Source organism: Perna viridis, chromosome 3 (genome assembly GCF_037379345.1).
Source record: "Perna viridis isolate PV_CMFRI_1.1 ecotype Kerala chromosome 3, ASM3737934v1, whole genome shotgun sequence".
Taxonomy (NCBI): domain Eukaryota; kingdom Metazoa; phylum Mollusca; class Bivalvia; order Mytilida; family Mytilidae; genus Perna; species Perna viridis.
In genome coordinates, this window is record NC_142447.1 from 56,305,197 (window position 1) to 56,331,061 (window position 25,865).

A 25,865-nucleotide genomic window follows, 5' to 3' on the forward strand; every position below is an offset into this window, starting at 1 on the left:
ATATGTTACCAGTTCACAGAGTGGACAGTATAGCACCACTTTATGTTACCAGTTCACAGAGTGGACAGTACAGCACCACTTTATGTTACCAATTCACAGAGTGGACAGTATAGCACCACTTTATGTTATCAATTCACCGAGTGGACAATGTTACCAGTTCACAAACTGGACACTTTATTACCACTTTTCAGCAAATTTTAAACTTCTTTGTCAAACCACTAAGGAAGTATTTATACATCCAAGTATCATTTTTTCCTGCCTCCTTAATATCAAACTGAATATTCTTCTATAAACATATGAAATCTAAAGTCATATGGAGGGAAATAAGATAAAAAGTTATTGGCAGCGCTGGAAATGTATAGATGAATATCAAGTAAGATTTCAGTTTAAAATATTTTCATAAGTTTGAATTGCCAAAGACACACTTTAAGTCATTACAGCAGTATTCCAGAAATTTTTTTATCAATATAATGAGAATAGATATGGTGAATATTTCTGAGAGACAACAACCCTACCAGGATAAAAATGTCAGCCAAAGGCCACCCAATGGTCTTCAAAGAATGATGAGGAAACCAATACAATGGACAATCCTATCACAGTCATATATAAGAACAAAACTGGTAAATACAGGGTTGCCATACCTAAAATTTACACTAAATGTAACAAAAAAACAAGATATTAACTTAGCATGCTCCCTGCTATCGACACAAATCATCTATACATGGCAGAGATCCATACCACCCTCAGTATCAACACCTACTTGTTTTTCACATATTACTTTTTAATTTTTCTTTAATATGATATCTACAAAATTTCATTAAAATTTACAATCATGTGAACAGAATAAATTCATTTTATTAGAAATTTTCTTCAGATGTGATTATTTTTATGGAATCTATCGAATCTTTTTTTATAATTACATCATTTAAGGATGCAAAATCATCTCCCATAAAGTCAAATTCCTACTCAAATTTCATTGATTCTGATACACAGAACTTAAATGTCAAATCTCAATCAATGTCTATTCCCTTCATAATACTACTTGGTACATTAATGTTGATTTCTGAGTGGCTAAAAAACCTTTAAATTTTATGTCCTAACCAGATTTTGCAGGAAAATGAGATTTTAATAATATTGCACTTCTCAATGGGACAAAAAGTCACAAAAAAATCCTAGGACATCTCCATGATCAACCATTGTACAATAATGAATTTCCTTTAGGTGCATTTTCTATTAAATGTTCTCATAAAATATGAACGGGTAATCTATCAATATTATGACAAAGTACTGCTGAACACTGAATATTTGTTTTTCTCTACAATATGGTGTATTAAGTCAACAAAATTCAAGTTTGGAAAGTAAAACTTCTCATGAAACATATCAGTGTAAACCTTAGGTAAGCATAAATGTCATAAATATTCCAAAAATTTTCTTCAAAAAGAGATCATAAATAACAGGTGAAAATTTGAACAAAGTTTGAAAGCTTTAAAGAAGGAAGAACCATATTTGTACAACAGATTTAAGGACGGCCACACTGAACCACTGATTAATTCATAAAATATTAATACAAATAATTAATAACCAGAATAGTAAAATAATGTAAGAGAAGAATGGAAAACAAAATATATACTGTAATATATACAGTCATTTATAATTCATAATAAAGAGGATAGTCGAATTAAACACGATACATAATGTCAAAGTTTAATTAAAGCAAAATTTACTGAAAGCTATTAATTACCTGACTGCATGACCAAAGAAAACCTGTCTGACAAAAAACTTTATCTCACACAATTTTGAATGGAAAAAAAACTTATTAAATTCTTAAATAGGTTTCAAACATGTAAGAAAGTTATTAATATTTATTAACTTACCACTTGACAAATAAATCTCCAAACAAACAGGTGAAAACATCACTTGTTTGGTCAATCCTTGGCCTCATATAGGGGCTATAGGGGTTAGGGTGGTGATTCATGGGGGGAGGGGGTGGTCCTCCATACCCTCCCATGTGATGGTGATGACCAGGATGATGTCCCGGGTGCCCATGGTGTATAGGGCCATGTCCATGCCCGTTATAGTCCGTGAACATAACGATAATTCAATATCAACTTCCTTTGTTAAGAAAAACTTGTTGTAATCCGCATTGAATAAAAAGTCAATCTAACTAACACAATAAAATCAAAGTTTCTTCCTGTGTGAGATTCTCTGCAACAATGTCATTGCTAATGTGCGAATTAAAAATAAATGTGGTGTAGATACACACATTAAACTAGGACACAGTTCAGCTTGGTTCACACTTCACTCATAAATGGGGTTTATACAGTACTCAATAACTGTTTTAGTAAACATAGCATGTAGACTGGGTCGTTTGGTGCATTTCTCTCCTTTCAACCAATCAAATGATGTAAATCCAATAAATGACAAGAAAACTCCGCCCCCAGGACATTTAAGGACATTGTAAATCTGAAGGTTTTTACAGGAGATATCTTAATTTTCTAATCTGTCAAATCAGTTATTGGCTCTTGATTATGTTGATGAAGGATATCAAAATTCAAAAATTTGCATTTACAATGATAAAATAGACACAGGCGCTGACATCTGATTCAATGTTTCCACTTGGAGAAATTTAAAAGGTAAGTATATAATCTTTTTTCTACCCCATGGCAATCAGCCAATGGTCATTGTTTAAATATTTACACCATGGCTTAGGTCACCTAGTCCAGCTATATAGTAAACATTAATAATATTGTATATTATCTTTAGTTACATATGACATTAATATTTTCACCTATATATTGATATCTATACATAACTATATTTTTATCTAATCTTTATAAATTATTTGGTATTGATTATGTATAAAGTTAACTTACATTAATGAATATACTTAAATTAAAAACATTGTAGTATTTGAAATTCTGAGAGTGAGTTAGCATGAATATTCACATGCATCATAAAAAGATTATCATTCCAATCAACCTTATTTCTTAATAAACCACTTGACACAATTAATTAAATATATAAATTTTACAAATTTTAGTCAATTTTAAATGGACTAAAACTAAAATGCAAAAAGCATAATATAAACTATACTTTCTTTATACGAAAAAGTAAAATTTTTGAAACACATTGAAAGAAATGAATGAAAATAATGTTTGGGTGATATTCTAAGAGAAGAATATCATTGAATAAATGCAGTACATTTTACATGAATTTTAATTTTTGTAAAATTGTGAGCTACACTTTCTTAATTAATATTCCTTAAAAACAGGCATAATAATTTATATTTAAAAAATATTTTATTGATAATATCTTGAACATTTTGTTTATAGGATTCTAAATTATTTGGTTACCTTAATTAGTTAAAAATAAATAAAACCAAAAGATTTTTTTAAAAAACTTATAAAACAAGGACACATAAACATATTTTAATTATTTTCCTTGTAAAAGAAATAGGAATACTGGTGATGAACTCAGTGCAAATCACGGAAGAATCAACTCTTGTACATGCAAACTTCAAATCCAAATTTGTGTAGAACTTTGAACAGTTGATCTTAAAATGCCACTTTCAAAATTATTTTGACAAAATCTTGAAATAAACAAAAACAGGTTTGTAAACTTAAATAGTGTGGTTGGACTAGCATCAACAAACAATACTGCATATGTTTTTTTCCCTCAGATGCAACTACCAAACTTTATAATAAACTTCACTCTTAAAAGTGACTTATGTGCACCATGTGTAAATTTGAGTGAAGTCTAAATAAATCTCCTATGTTATCATGGCACAAAGATGTAAAACCTGATGGTACAAACCCTAAAACTCCCAACTATCTTTATACATTCTTACACCACCAAAAAGAATTGACTATACATGCACACACATACTATACAAATACCAGTATGTAACCATCTTTTTGATCCAAGGTAGTGTATTTTTGAAACGATCCAATTTAAACTGTTAATTCCAAAGAATCTACTATGAGCATCATACGTACCAAAATATGAAAAATATTATTCTGTAACAAATTTTATGACATTAAACTCAACAATCAGCCAGTTATAACTATAACAAAACATTTTGTCCATGTGAAATACCAAAAAGAAACATAAAAGGAGAGAGATTATTGTTGTCGTAACCTAAGACTTTGGTCTCCACTGATCAGGAGTATACACCAGTATATGGATAATGATGAACACATGCACTTTTAAATATTATATTTTCCCCCTATAGAATTTTCCAGTGAAGTATTTCCTGTAACCTGTCATTCAGTACAATTATCAGCCTTCTTGACAGTTTGTAATGTAATTCAAATGTACTTTTCATTTTAATACATATATATATATATATATATAGAAGGGTCTGAAAAATTCCCAACGATGTTAGAACTGTCAAATTTGCGAAGCAAATTTTTGTCGTTCCCTCCGCGGGACTCGAACTTGTACCGCTGTGACATCTATGGCAACACCGCCTGCACTAAGTCCAGTGCTCTAGACCATTAGGCCAGCTGGACTTAGTGCAGGCGGTGTTGCCATAGATGTCACAGCGGTACGAGTTCGAGTCCCGTGGAGGGAACGACAAAAATTTGCGACAGTTCTAACATCGTTGGGAATTTTTCAGACCCTTCTATAAGTTTACGTTATCTTCCCTGTATCAATTTGATCCGATGGAGCAGTGTAGTGAATAGAGTCGTCACATTCTGGACATTGTATATATATTTACAAGACATTGCCTCTAACAGAACTAATACTCCCCTCAGCCTAAGGATATACAATTTAAATTGGACACAATTTTTATGGTGGATAGACTACACACTTTTGACACACAATTTGCTGCCATTTCTAAAACACCCAACTCCAAACTGCCATCAGTGTTTTTTTTGGGGTGAGAACACAATAACAGAATATGACTATTTCCTGACAATATGCACGTCGTTAAGGCGGAGTTGTGGACAATGCATCAGACACAGTTTGTTGAAAAATGCTTAAGCTCCAACAGCCGTCATTTCTACAATTTTAGTCCAAACATAAATTCTTGACAATATGCACATCTCCATGTGGTAACCTATAGGCTAAAAACCACTAATTCCACTTCCCATAGGCTTCTATGCTAATTTCACAATATTCAATGGCTTCTCTGGACTTTACCTTAACTTTAACCTGCAGAGGACTATATATCAGCATGATTCTACATATGTCAGCTCACAATCCTCAGAATGGCATGTGGGGTTAGCAGACTTGCAGTGCAGTACTGGTCACCGGAAGTGAAGGGTCTATAAATAGCATGGGAAATCCAAGTGTTTTCACAAGATAGGGGTATATTTAAAAATCATTATGGAGATTAGACTTCACATCACAAGAAGCAAAATGCACCTATAAAATGTACAGAAATGTTTTTCCTTTCAGAAACTGTTTAAATTTTTTAAATAAGATGAGAACTTTTTTCACAGCACTATGAGGAACAGGGGTAATTTCTGCGTAGGACTATTTTTGCGTACGTTCCAAATGCTCATTGGTTGAATTGGTGGTCTGTAACCTATACCCCATTAAGTTTCATAACAATCTTGCCGGTCATTAAGGAGGTGTTGTGGACAACAAATGAGACCAAGTTCTGATGAAAATTGCCGAAGTTCAACAGCCATCATTTCTACAAATGTAGTCCAAACATAAATTCCTGACAGTATGTACATCTCCATATGATTACATTACATCCCACATAGTTCCATAACAATGCTGCAAACTGCTTAGAAAATACCTTGGACAGACGGACAGAATGACAGACAGGGTGTAACCTATGTACCCCGAAAGTTTGTTCGGGGGCGGGGTGGGGGGGTTTATAATAATATACACACTTCTTTTAACTAAATGAGTCAACATTTCTTTCTTTATCTTTTTTTTGAGTTCCTTATCTGACCACTAAGCTGTTAATGTACCTTATTATCACTGAGACCTTAGCAGTGACTGTCAGTTATCTTGACAACACTGTGTCAAATTGAGAACATAGAAGTGACTGACAGTTACCTGGACAACACTGTGTCAAATGTTGCACTGAGAGATTAGTAGTGACTTACAGTTAGCTAGAGAACCCTGAGACTAAATAGAAATATTGAGAGCTTAGTAGTGACTGACAGTTTCCATGACAACACTGTGTCAAAAAAGATACATTGAGAGGTTAGTACTGAATGATAGTTACCTGGACAACATAATGTCAAAATAAGACAGTGAGAGTTAAGTAGTGATTAACACTTACCTAGACAACACAATGTCACAATAAGATACACAGAGATCTTAGAAGTGACTGATAATAATCTTAACAACACAAATGTCAAAATAAGATATACACAGAGTTTAGTAGTGTCTGACAGTTACCTACCTAGAAAACACAGTGTCAAAATAAAATGCACTGAGAGCTTAGAAATGACTGACAGTTAACCAAAACAACACAAGTAAAAATAAGATACATTGAGGGCTTAGAATTGACTGAATTATACATCAGTGTCAAAATATGATACACTGAGAGCTAAATAATGACTGACAGTTAACTAGACAACTTAGTGTCAAAATAAGATACACTGAGAGCTTAGAAGTGACTGATAATAACCTTAACAAAACAATGTCAAAAAAAAAAAAAACCTGTCATTTTTCCCTGTCAAGAACAATAACTCTTATAAGAAAGCGTCTAACAAATTTTATGCCTGAAGACTTTTGTAGTCCTAAAAATAAGGATCATTTCAGCTATTGAAAGAATTTGGCTAAACCTAAAGGTTTTGGAGATGTATGCAAATAACTACTGTCTGACTCCTATGTTCTATTTTTAGTAACAGTGGCCATGTTTTTCAACGGATCAAAAAACCCCAATAAAATTCTATGTGGGATACCCCAAGTTGTGTAAAATAGTGTCAGAGGAGATTTTGAAAGAAATAACATAAAAAATAGCAAAAAACTTTGAAAAAGGGTAATAACTCCAACATGGCTTAATAGATTAAAATGAAAATTTAACCGCAGATAGATCTCATCATGCTAAACACTTTTATCCCTTTCAGAATGAGCTAAACCTAACCGTTTTGGAGATATATGAGAAAAACTATTGTCTAACCCCTATGTTCTATTTTAAGTAAGAGCGGCCATGCTTTTTGACAGATCAAAATCCCCACAACAGTTCTATGCATGATACCCAAAGGAACATTCATACCAAGTTTGGTTCCAATTGGTCAAGTAGTGTCAGAGGAGAAAATTTTTGAAAGAAATAACATTAAAAATAGCAAAAAAACGTAGAAAAAGGGCAACATCTCCAACATGGTTTAATAGATTAAAATGAAAATTTGACCACAGATATACCTCATGTCAGAATTGGCTAAACCTAACCATTTTGGAGATATATGCGAAAAACTACTGTCTGACCCCTATGTTCTGTTTTTAGTAATGTTTTTTGACGGATCAAAAATTCCCGCATCAGTTCTATGCAGGATACCCCAAGGAAAATTCATACCAAGTTTGGTTCCAATTGGTCTAATTTTGAAAATTTGTTAACGATGACGACGGACGACAACAGATGCCAAGTGATGGCAATAGCTCACATGGCCTTCGACCAGGTGAGCTAAAAAGGCACAGTGAGAGTTAAGTAGTACTGAAAGTTACCTGGACAACACAGCAGGGAAATAAGATTCACTGGGAGCTCAGAGGGGATTTACAATTACCTGGACAACAGGGTCAAAATAAGATACACTGAAAGCTTAGTAGTGACAAACAGTTACCTGGACAACAAAGCGCTTAAATAAGATACACTGAGAGCTTAGTAGTGATGGACAATTACCTAGACAAAACAGCTGGGAAATAAAATACACTAAGTGCATAGCTGTGGCAAACAGTAACCTAGACAACACAGCAGGGAAGTAAAACACTGGAGCAGTAAAATTACAGACAAAATAGTTTCCAATTATATCGATATACATTGGAAAACTTAAAATTGACAAAACATTACATAGAGAGATATACACATGCTTTGAAAAGCAGAGGTTAGACAAATAGACAGACAAAAAAAACTACTTCTATCTAACAATTCTTTACTATAGGGCTTTAAGAAACTGGTGGGTATATGTTATCAAGCACGGCAATCTACCTTCAGAGAAGTCTTACATAAACTTTTTTTAAAGCAATATTTGTGTCATAACAATTAAAAAGTGAAATAACATGCACTGGCTCAATCTGTCTTATCTTGTCTAATATAATGAGACTTAGCACTTTTCCTCTCATAGATGTATCATTGTGTTAAGTAAGGAAGTTCTCTACATGAAAATTGCCAATCATGGTTTCAATTAAATGATGGCATCTTCATAGTTTTGTCTCATAATGTACTTTTATTCACAATATGAACTGATCAGTTTTCTGTAATTATATATTTATCATCTCCAGCCACTCTTTGATTGAAAACAGTTTGAATAGTAAAACAAAATGATTAAAGTCTATTAACATGACCATAAAAAAGTACACAAGTTGTTTGTTCCTAAATGACAAATGGTAATTTGTTTTCTTCTTAATTTGCTTTGGTGTTAGTTTTACAGATCAAATCATTGTACATGATCAGTGATTAACAATATATAGGAGCTTAGAAGGCAAATACTACTTATTCTGCTATTTGTCAAATGACTGTGATAGAACGCAGTTGTACTTTATAAGGTCATTGGGTAAATACCTTTTTGACATAAAGAATACTGTGACTAGTAATTACACCAAGTCACTGCACTGTATATACTTTAAAATCTCTGAAAACATAAGTCTACTTTCACTTAAAATTCAAAACACTTAAAGCATCATGTGTGCATCTATGGCCTATACCTCCAATTTTGGCATTACTTTAAACAAGAGAAGGTTATAGTGTTTCTAAGGAAACTGTGTTAAAACAACTCAGAGGTATAATATTGACCAATGCTGTTTTATTTCTAGGGTATGTCAACAAAGCCAGTAATATTGTAGTATTAGAGGACATTGTCTAACAATGGCTGTGGACAACATCAACAACAGTGTTTCTAAGGTAACCCAGTCTTATCAACCTTTTGGAAAACAACTAAAGTCTATAGGCAAACCTGTCTAGTTTTTAACGTAACCCAGTCTCATCAACCTTTTGGCAAACAACTAAGGTATCCCACTCTCATCAACCTTTTGGCAAACAACCAAGGTAACCCATACTCATCAACCTTTTGGCAAACAACTAAAGTCTATAGGCAAACCTGTCTAGTTTTTAACGTAACCCAGTCTCATCAACCTTTTGGCAAACAACTAAGGTATCCCACTCTCATCAACCTTTTGGCAAACAACCAAGGTAACCCATACTCATCAACCTTTTGGCAAACAACTAAGGTCTATAGGCAAACCTGTCCATTGTTTCTAAAGTAACCCTGTCTCATCAACCTTTGACAAACAACTAAGGACTATAGGCAAACTTGTCCACTGTTTTTAAGGTAACCCAGTCTAATCAACCTTTTGGCAAACAACTAAGGATTATAGGCAAACTTGTCCATTATTTGTAAGGTATCCGTCTCATCAACCTTTTGGCAAACAACTAAGGTATCCCACTCTCATCAACCTTTTGGCAAACAACCAAGGTAACCCATACTCATCAACCTTTTGGCAAACAACTAAGGTCTATAGGCAAACCTGTCCATTGTTTCTAAAGTAACCCTGTCTCATCAACCTTTGACAAACAACTAAGGACTATAGGCAAACTTGTCCACTGTTTTTAAGGTAACCCAGTCTAATCAACCTTTTGGCAAACAACTAAGGATTATAGGCAAACTTGTCCATTATTTGTAAGGTATCCGTCTCATCAACCTTTTGGCAAACAACTAAGATAACCCAGTCTCATCAACTTTTTGGCAAACAACTAAGGACTATAGGCAAACTTGTCCATTGTTTGTAAGGTATCCCAGTCTCATCAACATTTTGGCAAACAACTAAGGTCTATAGACAAATCTGTCCATTGTTTGTAAGGTATCCCAGTCTCATCAACCTTTTGGCAAACAACTAAGATAACCCAGTCTCATCAACTTTTTGGCAAACAACTAAGGACTATAGGCAAACTTGTCCATTGTTTGTAAGGTATCCCAGTCTCATCAACATTTTGGCAAACAACTAAGGTCTATAGACAAACCTGTCCATTGTTTGTAAGGTATCCCAGTCTCATCAACCTTTTGGCAAACAACTAAGGTAACCCAGTCTCATCAACTTTTTGGCAAACAACTAAGGACTGTAGGCAAACTTGTCCATTGTTTTTAAGATAACCCAGTCTCATCCTTTTGGCAAACTACTAAGGTCTATAGACAAACTTCTCCATTGTTTGTAAGATATCCAAGTCTCATCATCAAGAGATGGTTAACAGCCAAGGTCTCCTTGCCCAGTGTTTCTCTCTTACGATGCCTATTCATTTTCTATTGAACAGTATTTCCTTGTTGCTATTGATCTCTATGTCTTGTGTATTTTCTAAGAATGCTGGAGACTTGGATTACGGATTCTGCCATGGCTTTCCTTAACTACATAATTTTACAAAGAACAATAAAGAAATAAATGATTATCAAATGAACACATCATAACAATGGCAACTGTGATTAATACTAATTATATGAATGTGTAGAATATCATGCTCTTTTGATATTTCTAAAACCAATACCAGTTGATTACACAATGTATGAATGTGTAGAACCTCTTTTGATATTTTAAAACCAAATTCAGAGAAAATAATGACTACATTGTGTATATAGTGATTTTTTTCCTAGGCTTTAAACACTGTTAGTGTCCTACTGTGGTTTTCATTTCAAATCAATCACATAAAGTTCTAGATATTCAGTTATTGGAAAATTTCTTGTTATGTAAGCATTTCATAAGCTTCTCAAATCAGATTTAAACTGAATGCACACAATAGTGACTCAATCTTACCAGCAATGAGTTTACACATTGAATCCAATATAGACATTTCACCAGGAGACAAAGACGTGATGTAACAGATGTAGAAACTCTACCGAAAATCTATTAACATCAAATTCAGAACTTAATCCTTACAAAACCTTATCTACATCCTACTGACTGAAGTCACACAAAACATTTTATATACAAAGGTTTATTCTCTAAATTCTGACCTGCCATTTTTGTCTACATGGTAGAAACAGATGTCTCTTCTACAAGTGAGTTTAAGGAACAAGATCTCATTGTGAAATATAATAGTTTATAATGTTTATTACATTGGAGGCTCTAAATTGTTAAAAGTTTTGTATTCATTATATTTATAAAGTAGGAAGTTATTCACAATAGTTTTCTTTCCTCTTAACTTCAAGATAAATAAAAATAGAATTGATCGGTAGGAAATAAAAAATAGGATTGGAGGAAGAAAATAAAAAATAGGATTGGTAGGTAGGAAATAAAAAAATAGGATTGGAGGTAGGAAATAAAAAAATAAGATTGGAGGTAGGAAATAGAAAATAGGATTAGTAGGTAGGAAATGAAAAATAGAATTGATAGATAGGAATTAAAAAATAGGATTGGAGGTAGGAAATAAAAAAAATAAGATTGGAGGTAGGAAATAAAAAAAAAAAGGATTGGAGGTAGGAAATGTCATTTTACCTTAAATTTTTATCATATTCTTCTTTAATAATTTCTTTAAAAAATCAATAAATCAATACAAACAGAAATACCAGACTTCCATTTCAGGTTATATTTTCTATTCTTTGAAAACTATTAGTGCCTAGGTATATAGTGTTTTGACTTGTAATTTGTTTGTTAAACAAATATAATGACAGGTAAAATCAATTAAATTAAAACTAATAACAACAAAAGTAAAATAGTAAGAAAAAAAGAAACACTTCAAAAAACTTTTCTTGTTGGTAGATTTTTTTCTTGATGGATTAAAGTGAAACCTGGCATAGGTGAAGACAATAAGCCCAGGTTAATAAGACAGGAGAATATTGTGAATTACCATCAAATAAGAGAACAGGTTAAAATATTATAGAAAATATGCATGATGCCACTTTTGGGGACAGTTTGTCATGAAGTTATGCCATGTGATTTAATCCTTCTGTTATATGTTAAAGGATATTTCATTTTAGCACTTCAAAAAGAATGTTTCATGGTGTTTATTTTTTTCATTTTAAATATTATTCAAAGCACTTCTCACATGTGTGGGGCTATGGCCAGTATTGGTAGCAAATCTCTCAACACTGTATGTAAACAAACCATGGAAATGGCAAAATATGTAAAATGAACAAACGTTTAAAAAAATGAATGCACTTGAATGAACACTACATAAGATTTTCAGTTATTCTAGGGTTTATTTACAATGGGCCATAAGTTCATTGAAAACAATAGGACTTTTTTGTTAATTAACCTCCATAGTATGTTCTTCATTCATGTAAATAGATCAGAAGTCAGAAATATTGTTTCTTACAAATCTCACTTTGAACCATCAGTAAAAGCAAATAAAACTGTAATCTTTATCATGAATTATCAGTAGAATCATCCTAGCTTGCACTCTTTATAACTTTGCCCTATATCAGCTGTACCATTACTACCCTTCTCTACCTGAACCTGAACAACCTTACTAATTCTACATAAGAGATAATCTCTACAATTCTACAATTTTACCAACATGTTTTTTTGAAATCCAATCTTGCCTTGCTCGTTTGTTGAATGAAGAACATAGTGCACTTTAATTTGTATAATATAAATGGGTTTTAAATAAGATTATCAGATCTCTAAAACAGTTTGGAATCACTGTGGCACTTTGTGGAAGATGAAATATCAAGAAAATGTATATTCAGCACCATCTGGATCATCAAAGGTTATATAAAGGCATTTATACTCATTCCATCATGTGTAGTCCTAATTCATAAATAATTTACTAATGAAATCATGGACTGCTGAAATCTCAAAGGAAATACTTCAACTAAAGATGGTACTCCTATTTTAACATCAATGTGCATTACCTTAAAATTGAGCTTTTTAATTGATGTACTTTAGAGAATTATAAAAACATACTACAGTATCAGTCCATATAAAATTCAGACACTAACTATGGTAGAGGTAATTCAAAAATGGTGCTTTTTTGGTGTACATATGCTACATTTTTACATAATAATAGTCCTTCCTGTAATCAGATCTGTATTTTTGAGCAAACCATACATTCATCTCCCACTAAAATCAACCAAATCAAACAGAATCATGAACTGAACTCTTGCCAATTTTATACACACATAATTTGTATCATGAAAGTGCAACCACTGGTTATGTGGTTGGTAACTATTTCTAAATAAAAGATAAAAATGAATTTGGTGGGTTTTTGACATGTATAAATCACCTCCTGTCTGATTTTTAAAGACTGCAACGTTAAAAGAGTCCTTCATTGATAACTTGACAACAAGGAAGAGGTCTACTGGTATGTCTGCTTAGGCTTTAATCAAATTCTGTCAAAGGAAGACAAAATGAAAAAGAAAACTGAGTAACCACAAATACACCTAGCTATGTTTTTTTTTTAATTTTGGATAGGGCACTAGTGTTACCTCATCCACATCTCCTTTTTATTGTCAGAAAATATAGTACTGGTACACATGTTTTGGAATAGGAAGGAAACTTCTTTTGCAAAATACATGCACTGAAAACATGAAAGAAACCAATATAGACTTATAGATCTATGATGTCAACACCTACTAGCTCTGAACTTTCAATTTAATTGGACTTTTTCTGTCTACAATTCTACAGTATAAGTTGTGACCTATCTATGAAGAATGTAACTAAATAGTCATGTCTTCCTTTCATCATTTCTAGGTTTTCACTTCCATTTACCCATACATTCAGACCAGATGATACCCCCCTTTGTGCTTTTTACTACCAAATTACAGACAAATTATATTTAATTAAAGTATCATAGCTAAATCAGCAAAAATAATTACATCCAAAACCATTTCTGCCATTGTTATATTTGTACTGGCCTTGGTTTTAACCTCAAAAAGTTTAAACAGCATGTGGGTTCAATAAACCATAAGGAGTCACCGAGTGCAAACAGTAACTCACACAAACCTGGCAATAAAATTAACTATATTTTATAATTTAATGGTTTTTATTGGCACAATTTAAAATCTTTCTTTCTTCATTATCTACTGAAGTTAATTTACATTTTATCAAAATTAAATGCAGTGTGTTGCCAGAATATGACTTTATGGGATTAAATATAGAAGAAATTTAGCAGCAAGAAGGTGACTCAGTACAAACATGATTACCTGACAACTGTGGTGAAATTTGACATGTTTTGACACAAACTATAGAAATTTTGACCTACATACAGATTGATGTTATTGTTTTTCATGGTAAAGCTTTTAGATAATATACTTTTTATTTTATAAATGCATTACTTATAGTTAGTAACCTACAGTTATCTTTCTTTTACTTTATTATGTTAATTTTAATCAAAGAAGGAAATGTGGCCTCATTTTTCAAACACAGCAATTATGGCTGAAAAAGCTTCGTTGAAGTTAAGACCTTGCTTAATACAAAACCAAATATACCCGTCTATGTCTTCTGAAACTCATTCTAAACAACTTTAAAGATTTTTTCTGACAGATCCTAACATTCATTCCAATTGAATATCAAACCTTACAATATAGACTTCACAGGCAATCAATGTTGTATACACGAGTCTGTAACCAGCACAAAACCTAATGAATTGATGATTTTTTTTTTCGATCTAATTTGAAATACCTGATCAATAACTTAGTGTGATATATTTTCTGAATATTGACTGATTATATTGTTTAAAACAAGATTTTCTATAAGGCATGCTTTTAATACTTTCATCGTATTGCTTTTACAAAAAAAAACAAAAAAAAAACTATAATTCGATTTGTTCATGCTTTGTAAAACCAACTTGTAGTAATATAATTTGTTCTTAGATGATAATTTTTTTCTGATAATACTGAGTAAGTTTTCATGTAACTAAGCCAAAATAATTCATTGTCTAAGATGGTATAGATGAGAACCCTAAATTATACCACATAGCTCAGATGGCTATCTTTAACAATAATATAACCTACATTCATCATTAAGATCACTGCATTTGACAATCTTTTTTCTAGAATACTGTCATCTCTTTGAGGCAATGTAAACAAATGCCAACTGATAATAGATCTGTGTTCCTAAACCATGTAAGCTTCATTTATTCTTGGTGACAATTTAATTAAAGGGGGAGGGGGTAATAGCATCAACAAAAATTACATTTCACTAGGTTTTCACATCATGTACTTTGACATAAAATTTAATGTCTAATATGGATAGAATAAGCTTTACAAAAGCCATGTTCATCCTAACAACAAATTGTTCACATTGAAGAATTTATATAAAGTAGGACTCCATATAAATAAAAACCCCCATGATGGCCCAACACATTTAACATTGTACAATATGAAAATTACTTCCATAAATTAAAAGAAGGCATGCTTCACAACTGTGTGTGTTAATGCAGTCTTTTACCCTCTCCCAGTCAAGGTTCTATAGTATCAAACACAATTACCCTAAAGAATCCTTTAATATATCTCTGACAGTTGTGAAAAATTAAGATGGCAGATAAATATATTTGTACGCAGGCACCACAATAAGAAATATGTATCATTCTAAATGAGTTATGCAAGACAAGTTATCAGGTACAGTTGGCCTGCACTCAAAAACTTATGACAAAGTGCCAAGCATCAAGAAAACAAATTGATTTTTTAAACAAATGCTCATCTTAATACATTTGATTATATTTGTACTATACAGATAGAAAATTCACCAGACACAGACTGATAATACAGAAAGTTAAACTCAAACCAATCAGCCATCAATATTTTTAGTGAGATCATTACGTTGAAAGTGATAAATTCCCTACATTACATGGTTTCGGCTTTTTATATATCATTTCCATCATATTTTCCTGGCAGATTTATTATTTGTTGCATTTCTTTGCCATGAACAAGCAGTGTACTCAATCACAAAATTACATCACAATTTGATTCATAAACACTGAAAAACAACATTTCTAGCTATATTTTTGGGGGATAGTGAATTAATTAAACAGTCATCTGTCTGAACTGACTGTTAATGGAAATCTTATAAATTCTCAAACAAGCACTGTATAACCTAAAGGAAATCAGATCCTCGCTCTAATGTGCCAAATAAGTACCTTGTAACCCCAGCAAAAAATCAATCATACACATCGCTTTCTCATCAATCAAAATTTCCAGGAATTATCTCCCTTCATTCAAAGGTTAGGTAATTGAGTAAACAATGTCAACAAACTGGATTGGAAATAATCAAAATAAGTCAATATGAAATTCTCCCAATCCATGACTAGTACCTCATTCAATACACAGCAACTATATAGATCTAGTGAAATCTACCCTATTCCATAACTTGTGATGATGAGTTTTGTGAAGGTGATTTAACCAACATTCTTACAAGAAGAAAACTTTTGTGTATAGTTAATATGCACTTCAGAAGTACAGACTTCCACAAATTCATTTTCTAAGCTATTTGAAAAGATGCAAATTACCAGAACAGAAAAATTCATATAATTGCATTTTTATTTCAATTAAATGGCAGTAAAAGTAACTCTATTCTAATAAATCACACTCAACTGTTTCTAAAGGTGCAAAGAACCCTTAGGGACTCCCACAGTACACATGACCTTGTTAATAATGAGATGCAAATTATCAGAGAACTGTGCAAGGCACTTCATCACTCTGTATGTAAATGTGTTTTATATGTTGCAGGTAAAATGACACTTAAGACAAGGCTTGAAAGAAGTCTGCATGTCTCTGAGGAAAAATCTAGTATGGAAAGACTTATAACCATCCTTAAGAAATGCATTTGTAAGCTATAACACTAAAAATCCTTTATGATTATTTATCATTGAAATAAACATCAGTAGAAGAATATATTTTAATGTGCTGCATGATAATTATAATGTCAACTTGGGAAAGTGAAACAAACACAGAAATGGTGAAACTTATACCTTAACATAACTAGAAACTGGCGTCTTTGGCTTTTTAAATTGTTACTCTCAACCTAGCCTTTTCAAACAGATTGCTGGAAAGGTTATCTCTCATTAAAAAAAATAAAATCAGAATTCTTAGAACAAGACGTGTAAACAAGACAGGCCTAACCAACAGAATCATAACTTTTACAGGAATCTTCACAACCTGATCAGACCTTCAATACAGTGGTGTGAAATACAACATAATGGCACTATCAAAACAAAGACTTGTGCAGTACAACATAACAACACTACCAAAACAAAGACTTGTGCAGTACAACATAATGGCACTACCAAGAACAATCACCTGACATTATCAGGTAAAATTTGAATAATTGTTATGTACTGCATGTTAATAAGGAAATAAATATAACAAATTTGATCTTTATAAACCAACAAAGTCTATAACTTCTTACTCTGGAATATACCTCATGAACTTATATCAACAGAGAGAGCTTCAGGACACAGACATAAACCACTGTCTGTAGATCAATATCTTCAGTTTTATAAGGGCAATTCTTTAAATAATCTATATAACAGGTTCCTACAATCCAAATGTATAAAAAAAGGATTACTTGTATATATCTAAAATTTCTCATAAATACTGACGTTTTAGCAAAATCCATGACTCTCTCCAATCTAAGTTTGTTATGGCTGTATGTAATGTTTCAGTACTCTTCTCAATTGTGTTAACACATAAATGGAAATATAAAGTACACTGATATTAAATGTTGATCCTGAATGAAAAAAACAATCTGTTGATGCTGAGAAAAGTATGATGGGGAAATATGATGCTAATAGGGTATGTAAGTCTCATTGTGTGACCCCGTGATTTCACGAGAATGGGTCCCAGTTTACAATTCAAAAGCACTTAGAGAGCATTGAGTTCAGTGTTAAGGGCAAAAATCTTATTGTGTAAAAAATACCGATCAAAATGACAAATAACTATTTCTACATTATAAACGTGTAAGAAAAAACATAAACTCGGGGATTTCTGCATTGTTACACAGCGTTACGAGTACCCGGAAGTAAACAATAAAATACAGATCGGTCTTCCGTTTTCAATACGTTTTACATCGGAAATTCCGGTGAAGAAAATGAAACTAGAATGAGACTTACATACTTTATTACCTGAAAGTCCTTTAAGAAAGTAGGAATTTAACTAACCTGAATCAGTAAGCCCAGCCTGTTGCCATTAAATGAAGTCTCAAAACAAATATCAAGAAGATGCAACTACTAGTAGCTGAGAAAAGTGTGACAGAAATGTTGCCATCTACCATTTTAATAAAAAAAACTTGGTTGTAAAACAGGAAACAAAAGTGCCACAGATGAGTGAGTGAGGGGGTTTTTAACGTCCTAGACTACCCTATGCCACAGATCTTTAAATACCCAGATATATGGGACCCCTAACTAAACTGTGTACAGAATATCAAGTGGTTGAGAAATGAGTGATGAAAAATGTTGCCACTACTGTAAATGTTTAGTATAAACAGGAAGTACAAAAAAAGACAGGCCTTAATTCAATTAGCATGGTATGGAACCTCTCACTGCAATTCTGTACAAAAGAACAAAAAGGTTGTGATTTGTACTTTTGAAGATAAATGTTCCAAGAAATATTTGTTTTTTTTGGAGCTGGGTTATATAATGATAATCACTACAGCATTTAACAAGATAAGGCACACAAAACCTTATGATTTGAGTAACAGTAACCTACATCATTAGTCACTGTAACCTGTATTATTAGACACTGTATCCTACATAATAAGCCATGGCAACTCACATTATTAGTCACTGTAATCTACATTATTAGCCATGATAACCTACTTTATTAGTCACTGTAACCTACATTATTAGTCACAATAACCTACTTTATTAGTCACTGTAATCTACATTATTAGCCACGATAACATGCTTTATTAGTCACGAAAACCTACATTATTAGTCATTGTAACCTACATTATTAGCCATGGTAACCTGCATTATTAGTCAATGTAACCTACATTATTAGTCAATGTAACCTACATTATTAGTCATTGTAACCTACATTATTAGCCATGCTAACCTACATCATTAGTCACTGTAACCTGTAATTATTGGTTATTTGTAACCTACATTATTAGTCATTGTAACCTACATTATTAGCCATGGTAACCTGCATTATTAGTCAATGTAACCTACATTATTAGTCAATGTAACCTACATTATTAGTCATTGTAACCTACATTATTAGCCATGCTAACCTACATCATTAGTCACTGTAACCTGTAATTATTGGTCATTGTAACCTACATTATTAGCTATGGTAACCTACATTATTAGTCATGGAAACCTACATTATTAATCACTGAAACCTACATTATCAGCCATTGTAACCTATATAATTAGCCATGGTAACCTACACTATTAGTCATGGTAACCTACATTATTAGCCATGATAACCTACACTATTAGTCAATGTAACCTACATTATTAGCCAATGTAACCTACATTATTAGTTATTGTAACCTACATTATTAGCCATGGTAACCTACATTATTAGCCATGATAACCTACATTATTAGCCATGATAACCTACATTATTAGTCAATGTAACCTACATTATTAGTCAATGTAACCTACATTATTATTTATTGTAACCTACATTATTAGCCATGGTAACCTAGATTATTAGTCCATGTAACCTACATTATTAGTCATTGTAACCTACAATATTAGCCATGGTAACCTGCATTATTAGTCAATGTAACCTACATTATTAGCCATGATAACCTACTTTATCAATCACTGTAACCTACATTACACTGATGTAAAACATGTATGTAGTTAGAAAAAAAAAACAAGTTCATTTTAAAAAAAAACTGGAACTACAATAAGTTTGAAGGTTATAGTAAGCAGTCAAAATATAAATTGATTGACTTTAATTTGGCAGCTGATTTATTTTGGTTTTTTTTTCCTACAAAGAAAGGTAACTAAAGAAAGGTAACTCTGTATAAAACCATGTGAAGGTGTTGGTGTACAAAGAAACATAACTCTGTTGGTCTTACACATTCACTAATTACACTCCTTAGATCAATAACAGAAATGTCATTAACACACATTCTTATCATATAAACTCAAATACAGGGAATTTTAGTAAAATCTAAACCCTTCTGATATTGATTAAGACATAGTAGAATAAAAGTAATTAATTTGTACCAAGGACAGGAAAAACAGGGAAAGAAATTATTTATGCATATTTTCTATTTTTAGCTTTCCCTTGAGGAATGTAATTTATTGTAGGCGCAGCTTATTAGACATTCTATAGAAACAGCTCTCTAGACCAGAATTATAGGGACTGCCTTAGTTGACCTAGATTTTAAAAGCCAATGGCTTAGCGGAAATAATTTGGTCAAATTAAATAAGAATTGTTAAGTGTAAATTAGCCACTCATGTTCTTAAGTCTATGTATCTAATTTCACACTGATAAAAATAAGTGAAAAATATTTAAGGTATAAAATAAAATTTTAAACAGTTTTCAAAACATCACAAAGTCATTTTACATGTCTACTAAATATAAGTTTTTGAAGCCTGTTAAGGTCAAGTTGTCAGGTCATCCGACTAGATATTTCAAAAGACAGACACACTTACATGATAACATGTGATAAATGATTAACCATATGTATATGTACATGTGTTCATATAAACAGGCTTGATTTACTGTAACAATCTAAACTTTTAAACAGCTATCAATGTGATGACATTATTGTAACTGACCAATTAAATCACAAAATGTGACAAAAAATCCCCATTTGGACATCAAAATATATCTTCTCAATCATATGAACTAAAGTGTCTGAAAAGGTGAGACATAAACACATTCAGGTATAATTCATCTTAGAGGTGTCATGTAACCTGTACCTGTGGGTAATACCTTTCAATCAGACAGAGGAACAGTTTCCTGATAGGTCTGGTCACTGTCAATCATTTAATTGTAGCCACATTGCATTTACAATTATATACCATAAATGTCTATCTATATATTCCTGAGAAAGATCTACAGATTTAAATTTAAAATACACAAGCACTAGTACTCCAGAGAAAGGCCTGAGTACTATATTGTCTTAACCTTAAAACTCATGTCCAACTATAACACTAATAGTATCAATATATTTTGTATGACATTTTAGAACAAGATGTAATGTCTTTTATAGGCACAAAAGCCCCTTCCCCTAAATATGCAAATGAAGATTTTCAGTGATTTTGTAGTGATGAGAGAAAGAAAAGCAAATGGGTCATTTCTGATCTGTAAAAACATGATTAATGCAGTAGACTTCTTACAATTCGGCTTCTGGGACAGGGTTATGTTGCTACAAGAGTAAAGTCATCACTATAGAAGTTTTATGGTTGTCATCATGAACTCAAGGATCGTTACAGTGTATCCATCTGCATCATGAAAAATTATTTGTTCAATGAGCCATAGTTTTCCTTTCCTCTATCGTCTACCACAGACTTTAACTTTTCATGAGCAACTTGGTAGGTGTTTCTAAAAAAATTACAGTTATACATCTAAATTATGTAGAACCACGTGCAGGTCCGGGTGTTAAAAGAATAGGCCTGCAGCAGCGCTAAGCTTGTCGTAAAAGGTGACTAAACTGTGCTCAGAAACCTAGATGGGGGGTAGGCGCTCTGCCCACAGAGCAACTGGGATGTGTGCCCCAGGTGGTGGAATAGGGTACCCCTGGCGTGTTACATGCTGGGGTTGTCAGGCTATAATACGAAAAACCTGACCGCAAACCATAGTGGTGCACTGTGTTGGGAAAGATGCCACGTTCCTCGCACGTTAAAGAACCCTGCTGTGGTATTCGATAGGAGTAGGAATCTTTGCACTCCGCCACAGGAGGCTAAATTGCCCGACCCTGCCCATCCCTCCCTTTTATCTTGTGGCAATCAAAATTTGTCAACCCCATTATCCTTGTGTCCCATCCTTTTTTTTCATTTCATCATCATTTCATGTTCATTTTATCATCCATTTCATGTTCATTGTCTGAATATAGCTGAAATATTGCAGCTCGGACGTTAAACCCCAACAAATTACGAGGAAGAGCATGACAGGCTATACACCAGTGCCATACCACAGTAAGATTGACCAATATTTCACAGACATCTATCATACTTGCATTTTCATCATCTTATGTAACTTAGAAACCTAGAAACATGGAAAGTTACCTTTTAGTTCTATGATCAGTCACTCTGAAATCACTTGTTTGGAACTTCATGTAGCAAGGAAATGGATTATATATTACAATAAAGTTTAACCAAATACATGTAGTTCCCTTCTCTGATGATTCATTAATATCTACATTGTGTAGACTTTGGTTCTTTCACTCAGTAGATTTTTCTGAAGTACCGGTATACATCAGGAAAAAGCTGACGAAGTTCATTCACTGTTACATTGTATGTATCAAATGCACAGAAGAGAAAAATTAAAAAAACAATGACGAATGTGCAACTGATAGTTTGAATACATGTACTTATAAAGCAGTGACCATAGAAAGCCACTTCAGCCAAATACAGACAAGATTTAACAAATATTTGGGTGTGTTAATGATTTATAGGAATGGTTCAAACTATGATATATTGTACTATTCAAAAATACTTCCATATTGTTCATTAAATGGATGTTCATTATCACATTCTCAGCAGGAATGAAAAACAAAAATAGTAAGTGATATATGCCTCCAAAGGATTACATGTACTTTATTCAAAAGCTTATTCCACAAGGATATTCTATCACATGTCAACCTCATGGAGAAATTTCAAACTGTCATGTTTTTATTTCTTTCAAAAAAGTCAGAATTGGAAAATCTCTATGCAATGTTTCCGCCAGTATAAGAAGACAAATTCAATTTTAATTTGACAAAGGATTCATATGCTTCCTACATTCATTACCTATACAGAATTCAATTAATAGAAACATTTACGGTAGACCACCAACTGTGTACATAATGGATGTGACATTTTCAGGGTAGACAAACCCTGCAGACCCCATGCTATTTCTATCGCTTCTCATGGAAATGCATGAAAGCTTACAACCTGTTGGAAGTAATAACACTGACTATAATCATTCATTTTCTCATTATGTAAAAATTTCTCCATTTTCCAATATTTTTCTCTGGGTTATAATTGTTTAGTTTGTCATCAATCTGTCTATAATCCCATGTTACTATAAATAGAAGGACAAGAAAAAATCCTAAAAACGTTCATATTTCCAAAGACTGTTACACTTTTAAGTCACTCCTATTTAATTTGTGGATTGAAGGTACATGGCAGTATCTGTCCATAAATTATCATTTACAGAAATAAAGTAGTCTAACAATCATATTTAGTACATGTAATTAAGTATTTAAAAACAGTTTGAACATAGTATATATATATATTTTTTTTTTGGGGGGGAGGGGGGAGGTGGTTAATGTATACAATGTACTTACATGATTTTCATTCATGCATTTCTAGTATTAATCTTAAGATGGAAATGAATAAAAAATGTAAAAATGGGACCATAGAGTTGGGGGAAAAAAAACGAATTTGATGACATGTTTGTATGTAGGATACATAAGCCACTGACAACTTTAATATTTTAAGAAGAAACATAAAATGTGACAACTTTGAATAAAATACTGGAACATGTATCATCTTTATGCAGACATCTGTATGTTGTTCCTAAGCTGACCTCTAGTCTGTAAAGCATGATAATCCTAGGTTTGTATTCCTCTAGATTTGGTACAAACACTCAACTCATTAAATAGAACTCTTTAACAAGTCCTATTAAGGTGCTGTGTTAGCCGTACTAGTACTGCATATATAAACATAGCAATGAACTCATAAAACATAAAAAACATGAAGATTCTTACCTCAAATTTTCCATCTTTGTAGCCTCGTCATAGAGATACTGTAACGAAAAAAAAAAAAAAAACATACACTAAATATTACACTACATACTGTATAAACTTTGACATGCTGTGTAGTGAAGATGATTCCTTGCTTTATTTCAAGTCTTACTTTTTTTTTCAAGTAAAGAATTTGCAGCCATTAAACAATTCATCTTGTTTACGATGAGATATTGTCCTTGTAAACACAGACTATTGTTAATACCTGAGCTTTTATTTTCAATTTAGTATCACATTTTTAAACTGTTAATGAATGAATCTTAGAACTATACCAGCTGACCCTGTAGCAAACACTCCATATAAGGACTGAATAATCAATGACAATCAAAAAATGTTTACAGCTACATGTTTGTGAAATTAATATATGTAAAGTTAAGAACTGGACTCAGTAACGACCAAAGAAGAAACTGCGGCTTCAAGTTGTGATATATAATCATGAAAGGGCTCCATAGAACCCATATCAAACACTATAATGACATTCAATGGGATAACTGAGTAATTAATAAGCCTAATAAAGGCAAAAAACTCCAATCATATGGTGTCAGTGCCACAATCATCTGTCTTGGTTAACAAAACATTCATTGCACAAAATGTAAGACTTTGACAGCTGCATTGTGTTATATGTTAATAAGTTTGTATTATTTCATTTTTTTATATAAAATATTTTGATGTTGATGAAATGAAAGCTGTAAAACTAAGAAAAGAAAAACTAGACACATATTAATCCACTAATCATTCCTGTCAAAAAATGTCTAGTGATAATCGGAGTGCATGCATTTGATACATTTATCAACCATATTCACATCTTTGCTTTGATCTCAACACATGTTTATTACACTGTTTTCTCAAAGGTTATAATTTTCTTGAGAAGCCAACTAGCCCAGTGCTTTCCAGGACTTAGCATGTTCTAGACCAGGACATATGGAAATTAGATAAAGCACTAGCCCATACCACAGACCAGAATATAATATGTAACCAGATGAACAGTCAGTTCTGGGATTGTACAAAGTCCACTCATACCACAGACCAGAATATAACATGTAACCAGATCAACAGTCAGTTCTGGGATTGTACAAAGTCCACTCATACTAACATGACTTGGCACAACAAAACTCAAGTCAGTGGTCTAACATCATCATTTCAGATTTCAGATAATTCTTAACTGTCTGTGGTCTGACATATTCAATTTCAGACTTTGGGATAATTCTTAACTGTCTGTGGTCTGACATCATCAATTTCAGACTTTAATTGGAAGTTAAAAATATAATCAGATTTAAGTATTTTTTACCGGTTTTGTGGTACTCAGACCAGCAAAAAAACATATTCTATTTTGTATTTCATGAGTATTTGTCTTATGAATGCTGGTTTTGTACAATTCTGTTAACTTTTCATGTCAAACTATAAAACTGATTTAACACAAACATGTTTAGACATTAATCTTGACTATTTATGGTAAAAAGGTTAGATTGTCTAAACTGTGTTAACTCCCTGAATACCAATGTTTAATACTTATATTTTCCCTTAGCATTCAGATATAGTGCTAACTGTGAAACTATCCTATTTAAGGTATAAGCAAAACTTTATATTTCACATAGGTCTAAAAAGCTAAACAACTTGACTTGCAAAATGTCAACTTAAAGCAATATTCAGTGCATTATTTATAGAAATGCTTAACATACTGCAAAATCCAACAGGATTCGCAATATGAACAAAATACTTTGAAGGTTGAAGCTTGATATGACCACAGTCGTCAAACACTTAACAGCTACGGACAAGTATGACATAACATTAAAACTGTTTAATGTTTGACACATCATAAGATAAAGCTAACTTTTTAACATTTTAATTTCAACTACCAAAATCAATACCATTGTGGTGTGGTACCTTGATGTGTGAGA

General features: G+C 32.4%; 2 protein-coding genes across 15 annotated transcripts in view; one reads left to right on the forward strand and one right to left on the reverse strand.

Annotated features, from left to right (window-relative positions):
• LOC148623008 (vitamin D3 receptor-like) overlaps window positions 1–25,865 on the reverse strand; it is a 117,615-nt gene that overhangs the window by 21,130 nt on the left and 70,620 nt on the right. For 8 of the 9 annotated variants that reach the window (XM_088573450.1, XM_088573449.1, XM_088573452.1 and 5 more), the window contains one exon: window positions 23,932–23,969. In XM_088573450.1, the coding sequence (XP_088429576.1) occupies window positions 23,932–23,969 (38 nt within the window). Of the gene's footprint in view, window positions 1–1,874; window positions 2,455–23,931; window positions 23,970–25,865 lie in introns of those variants that run through there. The other variant, XM_088573448.1, reaches the window with a different exon arrangement.
• Window positions 2,502–25,865, forward strand: part of LOC148623009 (uncharacterized) — a 64,681-nt gene continuing 41,317 nt past the window's right edge. For 5 of the 6 annotated variants that reach the window (XR_015920746.1, XM_088573463.1, XM_088573459.1 and 2 more), the window contains exons 1-4: window positions 2,502–2,633; window positions 8,941–9,028; window positions 16,779–16,877; window positions 17,195–17,361. Coding sequence is in view for 5 of the 6 variants with exons in the window: in XM_088573463.1 (XP_088429589.1) it covers window positions 16,870–16,877; window positions 17,195–17,361 (175 nt within the window). In the remaining variant the exon portion in view is untranslated. The remainder of the gene's footprint in view (window positions 2,634–8,940; window positions 9,029–16,778; window positions 16,878–17,194; window positions 17,362–25,865) is intronic. The other variant, XM_088573460.1, reaches the window with a different exon arrangement.